This window comes from Sminthopsis crassicaudata, chromosome 6, assembly GCF_048593235.1.
Source record: "Sminthopsis crassicaudata isolate SCR6 chromosome 6, ASM4859323v1, whole genome shotgun sequence".
Taxonomy (NCBI): Eukaryota; Metazoa; Chordata; class Mammalia; order Dasyuromorphia; family Dasyuridae; genus Sminthopsis; species Sminthopsis crassicaudata.
Window position 1 is genome coordinate 193,912,063 of NC_133622.1, and position 11,494 is coordinate 193,923,556.

Consider the following 11,494-nt stretch of genomic DNA (forward strand, 5'->3'; position numbering starts at 1 on the left):
CTGATTCTGTCCATCATTGATCAATTGGAACTGAATTAGATCTTCTCTTTGTTGAAGATATCCACTTCCATCAGAATACATCCTCATACAGTATCATTGTTGCTGTGTATAATGATCTCCTGGTTCTGCTCAGCATCAGTTCATGTAAGTCTCTCCAAGCCTCTCTGTATTCATCCTGCTGGTCATTTCTTACAGAACAATAATATTCCATAACCTTCATATACCATAATTTACCCAACCATTCTTCAATTGATAGGCATCCATTCATTTTCCAGTTTCTAACCACTATGAAAAGAGCTGCTACAAACATTTTGGCACATTCAGGTCCCTTTCCCCTCTTTAGTATTTCTTTGGGATATAAGCCCAGTAGTAGTACTGCTGGATCAAAGGGTATGCACAGTTTGATAACTTTTGGGGCATAATTCTAGATTGCTCTCTAGAATGTTTGGATTCATTCACAACTACACCAACAATGCATCAGTGTCCCAGGTTTCCCGCATCCCGGAAGGGGGTAGTTTTTAGAAGCAAACTCAATAACCTAGGCTTCTAAAGAGCAGGGCCAGCACTGATGGGGGCAAGTCAAGGCTAAGCTTGCCTGGTCCTCTGTCACAACTATATTCATGCTCCTGTTCCACCTTCATCTCAGTCAATCCTTTATAAAGTCATTGGAAAGATCCCTTTCCTTATTTTCTCCTGCTCTCCCTCCCTCTGTTACCAGAACTACAGTGCTTAAACTTCTTTTTTAAAAATTAATTTTATAATTATACATTTTTGACAGTATATATGCATGAGTAATTTTTTTATAACATTATCTCTTGTATTCATTTTTCCATATTTTCCCCTCCTTCCCTCTACTCCCTCCCCTAGACGACAGGCAATCTCATACATTTTACATGTGTTACAGTATAACCTAGATATAATATATGTGTGTAAATCCAATTTTCTTGTTGCACGTTAAGTATTGGATTCCGAAGGTATAAGTAACCTGGATAGATAGACAGTAGTGCTAATATTTTACATTCACTTCCCAGTGTTCCTTCTCTGGGTGTAGTTCTTTCTGTCCATCATTGATCAGCTGGAAGTGAGTTGGATCTTCTTTATGTTGAAGATTTCCACTTCCATCAGAATACATCTTCATACAGCATTGAAGTGTCCAGAGATCTTCTGGTTCTGCTCATTTCACTCAGCATCAGTTCATGCAAGTCTCTCCAAGCCTTTCTGAATTCATCCTGCGGGTCATTTCTTACAGAACAATAATATTCCATAGCCTTCATATACCATAATTTACCCAACCATTCTCCAATTGATGGACATCCATTCATCTTCCAGTTTCTAGCCACTATGAAAAGAGCTGCTACAAACATTTTGGCACTCACAGGTCCCTTTCCCCTCTATAGTATTTCTTTGGGATATAAGTCCAGTAGTAGCACTGCTAGATCAAAGGGTATGCACAGTTTGATAACTTTTTGGGCATAGTTCCAGATTGCTCTCCAGAATGGCCAGATTCTTTCACAACTCCACCAACAATGTATTAGTGTCCCAGTTTTCCCACATCCCCTCCAACATTCATCATTATTTGTTCCTGTCATCTTAGCCAATCTGACAGAAGTGTAGTGGTATCTCAGAGTTGTCTTAATTTGCATTTCTCTGATCAGTAGTGATTTGGAACACTCTTTCATATAAGTGGATATAGTTTCAATTTCATTATCTGAGAATTGTCTGTTCATATCCTTTGACCATTTATCAATTGGAGAATGGTTTGATTTCTTATAAATTAGGATTAATTCTCTATATATTTTGGAAATGCGACCTTTATCAGAACCTTTAACTATAAAAATTTTTTCCCAATTTGTTACTTCCCTTCTAATCTTGTTTGAATTAGTATTGTTTTGTACAGAAACTTTTTAGTTTGATGATCTCTAGTTCTTTTCTAGTCATAAATTCCTTCTTCCTCCACAGGTCTGAGAGGTAGACTATCCTCTGTTCCTCTAATCTATTTATGATCTCATTCTTTATGCCTAAATCATGGACCCATTTTTATCTTATCTTGGTATATGGTGTTAAGTATGGATCCATATCTAATTTCTGGCATACTAATTTCCAGTTTTCCCAACAGTTTTTTTCAAATAATGAATTTTTATCCCTAATGTTGGTATCTTTGGGTTTATCAAACACTAGATTGCTATAGTTGTACCTTTTTTGTCCTTTGTACCTAATCTGTTCCACTGATCGACCGGTCTATTTCTTAGCCAATACCAAATGGTTTTGGTGACTGCTGATATATAATATAGCTTTAGATCAGGTATACACACCTTCATCTGACTTTTTTTTCATTAATTCCCTTGAAATTCTTGACCTTTTATTCTTCCATATGAACTTTGTTGTTATTTTTTCTAGGTCACTAAAATAGTTTCTTGGGAGTCTAATTGGTATAGCACTAAGTAAATAGATTAGTTTGGGGAGTATCGTCATCTTTATTATATTCACTCGGCCTATCCATGAGCACTGGATGTCTTTCCAATTATTTAAATCTGACTTTATTTTTGTAGCAAGTGTTTCATAATTTTGCTCATATAATTCCTGACTTTTCTTTGGTAGATGGATTCCCAAATATTTTATACTCTCAACATTTGTTTGGAATGGAATTTCTCTTTTTATCTCTTGCTGTTGCATTTTGTTGGTGATGTATAAAAATGCTGAGGATTTATGTGGATTTATTTTGTATCCAGCAACTTTGCTAAAGTTGTGAATTATTTCTAATAACTTTTTATTAGAATCTCTGGGGTTTTCTAAGTATACCATCATATCATCTGCAAAGAGTGACAGTTTGATTTCCTCATTACCTACTCTTATTCCTTTAATCTCTTTCTCGACTCATTGCTGAGGCTAACATTTCTAATACAATATTGAATAATAATGGTGATAGTGGGCAACCTTGTTTCACTCCTGATCTTATTGGGAAAGGTTCCAGTTTATCTCCATTGAATATTATGCTTACTGATGGTCGTAAATATATGCTCCTGATTATTCTAAGGAATAGTCCATTTATTCTTATACTCTCAAGCGTTTTTAGTAGGAATGGATGTTGGATTTTATCAAATGCTTTTTCTGCATCTATTGAGATGATAATATGGTTTTTATTAATTTGATTATTAATATGGTCAATTATACTAATAGTTTTCCTAATATTAAACCACCCTGCATTCCTGGTATAAATTCTACTTGATCATAGTGTATTATCCTGGGGATGATTTTCTGAAGTCTTTTTGTGAATATCTTATTTAAGATTTTAGCATCAATATTCATTAAGGAAATTGGTCTATAGTTTTCTTTCTCAGTTTTTGATCTACCTGGTTTAGATATCAGTATCATGTCTGTGTTATAAAAGGAGTTTGGCAGGACTCCTTCATCCCCTATTTTTTCAAATAGTTTATATAACATTGGGGCTAGTTGTTCTTTAAATGTTTGGTAGAATTCACATGTAATACAGTGCTTAAACTTCAAACCAGAAGAAAAGACAGAGGGGAAAGAGACCTCAGTGAGATGGAGGGGAGAAAGCCAAAAAAAGTCATGAGAAAGGGATAGAGTAGAACAGAGGGGACAAAGAAAATGGTGGGAAAGATTCACAGTGGATATGGGGAGACAGAAAACACAATAAGAATGAGGAGGCAGAGATACTGAAGAGGAAAAGCTGGAACAAAAATGAGGGGATGTAGGAGATAGAAGAAGATAGGGAGGGGATAAAGGGGACAGAGGGAGGGAATAGATGGGACAGAGAAGCAAAGAACATAGGAGATAAAGAGGAAGGGCAAAGGAATCATCCAGGAATACAGGGACCAAGGACAGCAAAAAAAAAAAAAAAAAAAAAAAAAAAGACAAGGAGTTCAGAGAAATAGAGAAACTGAGGAGGGGATCAAAGGAACAACAAATAGAAGGGATGGAGGACGAGGGAAGAACAAGGAAAATATATAAGAAGGGTTGGTGGTCAAATTAGGAATAGAGAGACCATGAGCCACAGTGCAAAAAAAAAAATGAAATTAGTGAGGAGGACTAAGAGATATGGAGAAGAGCAAGATTAAGGAAGAGAGTCAAAGGGTCAGGAGGTAGTGAGAGACTAGCAGAGAGCTCTAATTCTTAATTGAGCAGTAAGCTTCATCTTGGAGGAAGGAAGCTGGGTCTAGGAACCACAGACTCATTTTAAGTTTGAGAGGCTTCTTTGTTCTCATGTACTTGAGGGTATAAAAGGAAAATAAAGAACATAAATAGTTCCAGGACACAAGGAGAGCAGGGTCTTTGATGGTGTCCTTTCCCTTAAAGGTACTTAATCCTTCTGCAAGTGGGAAATCATGGTTAACTGACAATCATCCTTGCTGGTGTGGTTTAAAAACTTCTTTGTGAACCTTCTTCTTTCAGGAAAGAATTCTAATTTCTTTCTGCTATCTCTTTGTCTCTGTCAGTCTCTGTGTCTCTGTGTCTATGTGTGTCTCTCTCTGTGTGTCTGTCTCTGTGTCTTTCTCTGTGTTTCTCTTTATATGTCTCTCTCTGTTTCTGTCTCTGCCTCTCTGATTGTCTCACCAAATTGAGGAAATAAGAAGAATCGACTGGGAAAGAGCCTGTGGAAAGTCCCCTCACCCATCCCATTCCCCACCCTGCTCTCTTCTCCAGTTCTGTCGGTACCTGCAAACTGCACTGCCCTAGCAGGCCCAGCCTGCTCCATCCCAAGACTGCCTGCGCCCAAGGCTCCAGAGAAGGATCCCTCCTGCCCAAAGTGCCTCACTGCTCTATCCTCCTGGGAAGGAGGAACCCCAAGTGCTGACCATGATATGGAAGGGTGGAAAAGAGAGGGAGGGGAGAGGACAGAAAGGAGAGAGTGGAGGATGGGGATAAAGACCAGTCTCTGGACTCAATCAAACACTGATTTGAAGAAACAGAGCCTTGACTTGGAGGACCTACATGGTGAGTTGGGTCAGAGCTGGATAAGGTGGGGGTGGGGAACCATGCATTATGGGAAAGGGGTCAGTGTTAGGGGAGCCAGGAGAGTGTAAGTCTGACCTCTGACATTGTTTAATTGCACAAGCAGAAGCAAGTCGTTTAACTTGCCACAACTTCCTTATGATGTCCACACACAAGGATGTTGTGAGGAGAAAATGGAATCATATATGTGAAGTTCTAAACCTTAAGGAATGTTTGTGTGTGTGTGGTCAGTATTATCATCACTACTGCTGCACCACTAATGTTAATGCTGCTACAGATGCTATTGCTGCTATATGTATATGTATGTATTGGTAGCAGCAATAGCATATATATATATATATATATATATATATATATATTTTTTTTTTTTTTTAAACTAAATTTTTTTTTTGCTGAGGCAATTAGGGTCAAGTGACTTGCCCAGGGTCACACAGCTAGTTAGTGTCAAGTGTCTGAGGCCAGATTTGAACTCAGGTCCTCCTGAGTCCAGGGCTGGTGCTCTATCCACTGCTCCATGCTACCAGTATTACTATTACAGCTGCTGCTGCTGCACCACTAATGTTGCTATTGAAGCTCCTCCTGGTGCTGCTGCCACTATTGCTGCTACTGTTACTGCTGCTACTACCAATAATGTTACTGCTGATACTACTAATATTATTATCACTGCTACTGCTGCTGCTGCTATTGCTACTATTGTTTCTACTACTACTGTTATTGTTATTTGTTGTGTCCTGTTTTCTAGAGCCCCCACACTGGGGTGATTAAAATACAGCTTCCTAGTGGAGAAGTGAAGACGAGGGACTGCTGAGGATGGTGGGAAAATGGAGTCTGTTTATTTCGAGGACTTTCTCCTTTATATAATGTAACAAAAACAACACTGAGCACGTGGGACCACATAAACAAGACAACATAAACAATATTATTGTATGTAGTTTGCCACCTGGTATCAGTCATCTAAGGATGAAGTGGGAATAGAAGCTGGCTGTATAGCAATAAAGAAGTAAACTAGGTGTATAAAATTGGGAGAGATACAGACATTCAGGAGGGAGTGTGGACAACACTGGTAAATGTTCCTGCAAGAAGTTCACGGAGGACGAGGGCTCAGCAAAGATGATTGGATATGGCAATTGAGAAGTCATGGGCAACCTTTGGAGTAAAGTGGTGGATACCAAAGGTAGATTGCAGAGGACAGAGGAAAAGGAATGATGAGGCAGTGTCAGAGCTACTTTTTTTCTGGAAATTTGTCATCAGTGAAGCAGTAACAATAACTAGGTAGGCCAAAAGAGTGAAGGAATGGAACTGGTGGGGGAAGAGGGAAAGAAGAGGCAGGAGGGACCAAGAACAATTGTGGGAGTGAAGTCCTACTAGAGAAAATGGGAGTGAATGATATCACAGAGGGGTTGATCTTAGTGACGACCATGTGTGACTACTGGAAGGAAGGGAATAATAGGTGATGGATTCCAGATTCTGGGTGGATAGATGTATTTTGAGAAATTGAGATGAAGAAGTAAGGTGATTCTGCAAAGCAACACAGACTCATAGACCTAGAAGGGACCTGCAAGTCCACCCCATATCTGGTCAAAACTGTCTACATTCCAGAGTGTCAATCAATCATTTATCCTCTGCTTGAAGACCTCTGGTGAAGAGGAGCCAGATCTTTTCCCTGCCCTACCCCAACCCTCTATGAAAGACAGAGTCAGGAAGCCAGTGCAACTGAAGGATCTTTATTTATATTTGCAGTAAAGATAGGATGTAGGGGAGGTCATATGAAGAACAGGAACCATCAATAGGCGACTTCCCCTTCTTGAGGTTGTGGCTGCAGCTCACCCATCTGTTGGCCAGCCAACTGTACCAGACGAAGGAGGAAGGCACCGGCGGGTCCATCCAGGGTTCCATTGCTCTTTTCACTGGCTCTTGCCCTTCTCCCGCTGCCTGCTTCCTCTCGGCAGGCTGGTTCCACCATACAGCTCTCTGTGCAATTAGAAATGGAGAATCTAAGTTAGTTTAAACCATAGAATATTGCATGCTGAAAAGGACATAGTGCCCACCAGCAGTGAGACAGAGAAGGTGATCTGAAGAGGGTTATTAGCCATCAAAGGAGGAGTCTCTGTATAGGGTTCATTGACATGTTCTGATTACACTTAGGACCAGGTGGCCCAGGTCTGGGCTTTGGAGCCTCTGGATCTGCATCTTCTCCTCCTTGTGCTGTGTGCCAGAGGATTATGGTTCCCAATGCCCACCCAGTCAGTGCCACCAAAGATCTACTGGATCTGTATGCCAAAGAGATCTTAAAAGAAGGAAAAAAGATCAGATGTAGAAACATGTTTGTAGCAGTTCTTTTTGTACTGGCAAGGCACTGGAAAGTGAGTGGATGCCCGTCAGCTGGGGAATGGCTGGATAAGTTATGGCATATGAATGTCATGGAATATTGTTGTTCCATAAGAAAGGATCAGCAGGCTAAAAAGCCTGGAGAGACTTACATGAATGGATGCGGGGTGAAGTGAGCAGAACCAGGAGATCATTGCACATAGTAACAGTAAGGTCATGTGATGATCAACTATGATACACTTAGCTGCTCTCAGCAATTCAGCGATACAAGATACTTCCAGTAAATTTTCTGTGGAAAGTGTCATCTGCATTCAGACAGAGAACTATGGAGACTGAATGTGAACAGCAGCATAATGTTTACACCTTTTTTTCTTGTTTTTTTGGGTGTGAGTGAGACAGGTTAGAGCAGGAATAGTTGCTCAGCTAGGTTGCTGTCCAAGGTTCTGAAGCAAACAATTTTCACATCTTAGGGAACATAAAGATAGAACCAGTCCCTTCCACTCTACAATAATTTAGAAAGAAGACCAGGGAAAAACCAAGAAAAACAATTTTGCTCTGATTTTTCTCTCCCAGCCTGACTCATTTGGAAACATGTGAAAAAGAATGAACATATCTAACCTAAAAAAATCAAAAAGCAGAATTCCTTTCCCCATGCAAGTCTCATTCTAACAGCACCTCCCTAGATGGAGCACAAGTGGGAGGTGAGAGCATTATCCCAAATTCTAATATTTGAATGGAATGGACCATGCTGGACCATGACAAATTATAAACGTGAAGTATTCAGAGAAGCTTATAAGGGCTGACATTACAAACTCCTACAGAATGATAAAAGCAAAACCAGGAAAACAATATCCTGGGTGACTGCAACACTGGAACAGAAAGAACAAAACAACATGAAAATTGTGAGATTATGATGATTAAGCTGGATCCAGGAGAGAATTGAGAAAATGTTCTGCTCTCCTTTAATCCAGCTCCCACCCGGTGCTGCTACCAATTAATTCCCTTGGTGTTCTGTGCTAGTGCGTCTGCTCTGCCCCATGGGCACTGGCCAGTCTCTCCACTCAGCACATAGTCCCTCACACGCTGCTCAGCTCCTACATCTGTCACCTCCATGTTTCCCGCCTCCCTCTCCCTTTGTGTCTCATGTTTCTTCTTGCAGAAAATCCTTAGTGCCCTTTTCCTCCTTACCAGCATTGCAGCAGATTCCCGGAGCAGCACAACGACCGCCGTTCCCGCAGGGTTGCTGTCCAGACTGGCATGGGGAGAGCAGGTAGTTTTCTTCCTGGCACCTCAAGCTCTCAGAAGTGCCCATGTAGCAGCCTAATTCTTCTTCACAGCAGATGTTTGGTCCAAAGCAACGTCCTCTGCTTCCGGGACCACACGGGAGGCACTGTGAGGAGAGGAGAGAGGGGTGAGCGTCAGGGCTCAAGACTGGCAATTCAAAGATCCAGAGCAGTCCTAAGGACAGGGAGAACACAGACTAGAATGAAAAAGTTCCCACGAGGAGCAGCCCTTGGCTACTACTCTGAGGGATGACTTATTACAAACTGTCACAGAATGAAAAGAAAAGTATAACCAGGGAAACAATATGCCCAGTGACTGTAACACTGGAAACAGAGTTAGAGGGTTTTAGAGACTAGAACCTAAAGTCTGCTTTGGGCCAACATTACAACCTGAGTCCCCCAAGCACTTGCTTCCGGACTTGGACCTTCAGTGTCCTCGACTCCAAGCACACATTCTTAAATCCCTTGCTCTCCACCTTCCTTGTCGACCTCCTCTTCCCCCATTTCTCTTTTTTGCTTCTCTCCTCTCTTTTTCCTGCTTTCTCTATCTGCCCTCCTCCTGTTCATTTAACTTACTCCTTCCTCTCTTCCCCCCCTCTTCTCTACTCCTTCTCATCTTTCCTCTCTTCCTTTTACCTCTTTCCCTCTCTCCTCTCCTAGAGACTCTGCCTGTTCCTGTGAGTTGTGGGTCTGCCCTCATCAGTTGCTTAGTCTCTGGTCTGGAGTACTGTGCGTTCCCTTGGTCAGTGAACCTCCATTCTGCTCAGGAAAGCCTGCCTGCCTAGGCTTATTTCTTAGCCTGAGATGAAACAGCTCACTTCTTTTTTCTGCCTCCCTCCACCCCCTCAGACCTGGACCTAAAGACAGGTAGAGCAGGAATAGTTGCTTAGCTAGGTTGCTGTCCAGGGTTCTGGAGAAAACAATTTTCACATCTAAGGGAACATAAAGATAGAACCAGTCCCTTCCTCCTTACAATAATTTGGAAAGAAGATCAGGGAAAAAACAAGAAAAACAATTTAGAAAGAAGACCAGGCTGGAAGACTGAATATGCCAATTAAACTCTCAGAGGTCTCTAAAAATTTTGGGATAGATCAAAAAAAGTTTTCAAGGTCCCCTAAAAACTGAGGGGAAGAGTGGGAAATACAGTAGGATGTAACAAGTTGAGATATCTAGCAGAAAAGGAAGTAGGCCAACCTTTTACTTAGAGCAAAGGTAGTAGGGAAAGATTTCCCCCAATTTTCACTGACATCCCCATAATGCTAAGGGAGTTAAGCGAAAAAACCCACCCCTCTGGATAGAGTTCTATGGAAGATCTATTGGGAGGCCATATTCAATTCATGGAGGCACTGTAATATGCACTGTTGGAGTGAGTTCCACAGATCTCCCAAGGAGATCACAGATAACATGAAGGAAATCCAGCAGTCTTTGAAGGAGACCTTTGCAGAGAGCAAAATTACAATGAAAACTGACACTGCCTTCTTTGAAGAACTCTAAGAATCCATTCTATCCCTCCTCAGTCTCCTGCTCTGCCTATCTGAGGACCCACAGAAATCATGCTGGTGCTCAGAAAGTGATTTATGGATCCAGATGGGAGGAGGCTGCCACATCCTGACTAACCGGCCCCAACCTATGGAGAATAGAGGGTTTCTGAGAGGGCAGCTATCCCCATATCCCACGAGGGCTAGATTTTGCAAGCAGAGACCAGGGCAGCCCAAAAAACTGCCACTCTAGGAAAGAGCACCCCTCTGAGATTATACTGACCCTAAGAACCCATCCCACTGCTCTATCTTGGCACTGGACAGTTCAACACCAGCTTTTCTGCCTTTCCTACGTTTCTGGTCTTTGGACAATTTTTCTTCTTGCAAAACCTCCTTGCATCATGCTGCTTCCTTCTTATTCTTTCCCTGCTTTCATTTGCCTCTCTCTGCTGGTTTCTTTCTCTTGCCTTTCTGTATTTGCCTCTGTCTCTGTTTCTGCCTCTGTCTCTCCTTGGAGCCTTTCTCTCTCCCATTTCTCCGTTGTCTATTTTCCCTCTCTCACACCATCTCTCTGCTCCCTTCTTCCTGTCCCCACCAGTTGACCCTTTGTCTGCCCAATCTGCCTCTCTGCCAGCCTCATTCTGCTCCTATTTCTGCTCAGAAGCCCTTTCTTTTTTTTTCTACCTGCCTCTCTATCTCCCTCTCTATCTTTATGCTTCCCCTTTTGTATCCCATCTACTTTTCTTTTCTTTCTTATGCTTTCTCTCCAGTCTCATTACATCTGGCTTCTTACTCTGAATTGCCCAGTTTCCCTCCACCCCATCCTTGCCTCACTGAGCAATCATCTATGGGTCCTTTCAGTCCTTGCTCCCACCTTTGCAGAGCCCTTGAGAGGCTGGCCAGGCCCTCCAACTCTACTTCTATCCCTCCTTAGCCCCAGTGCTCACGCACCCTCCCATTCACAGGGCCCTGACCCGGTTGACCATACCTGTCGGAGTTCTGTGTCGGACAGAGCACGCTTGCCTCCCCTTGGACAGTTCTGGAAGTAGCAGGCAGAGGTGAAAGCAAGAAGGCAGAAGAAGCAGGCTGTCAAAGTAGTGTCTGGCATCTTTGCAGCTGGCTGTGGCCGTGGCCACGGGGCTTCACAGGCTGTCTCTGGTTGTGTTTTCAGGACTTTCGACTGCTTATTTATACACCAGTGTTTCCCCTTTGAGACCGCCTTGACGACGTATCCTCCCCTGACTTCCCCCTCCCCTCTTCCTCCCCCCTCTTTTCCCCATCCTGCACCTCCCAAGTGTCTCTCCAGGAATCCGTGACAGGCAAACAAACAGATGCTCAGAGAAGCTTTGTGTCTGCCAGTGTGTGTGGCCAGCACACGTGAAAGCCCCTGTATGGTGCATGTCTGTATGGACATCTAGGTGGGTGCTGATG

The 11,494-nt window shown here is 42.3% G+C and overlaps 1 protein-coding gene across 1 annotated transcript; it reads right to left on the minus strand.

Moving 5' to 3' along the window:
• Positions 1-6,679: 6,679 nt before the first annotated feature.
• Positions 6,680-11,256, minus strand: LOC141545760 (vasopressin-neurophysin 2-like). The gene is made up of 3 exons (XM_074273007.1): positions 11,052-11,256; positions 8,491-8,692; positions 6,680-6,945 (listed from the first exon to the last, which is right to left on the minus strand). Exons 1-3 carry the CDS (start codon positions 11,169-11,171, stop codon positions 6,758-6,760), a joined length of 510 nt encoding a protein of 169 aa, XP_074129108.1. The 5' UTR covers positions 11,172-11,256; the 3' UTR covers positions 6,680-6,757.
• Between the last annotated feature and the right edge of the window lie 238 nt (positions 11,257-11,494).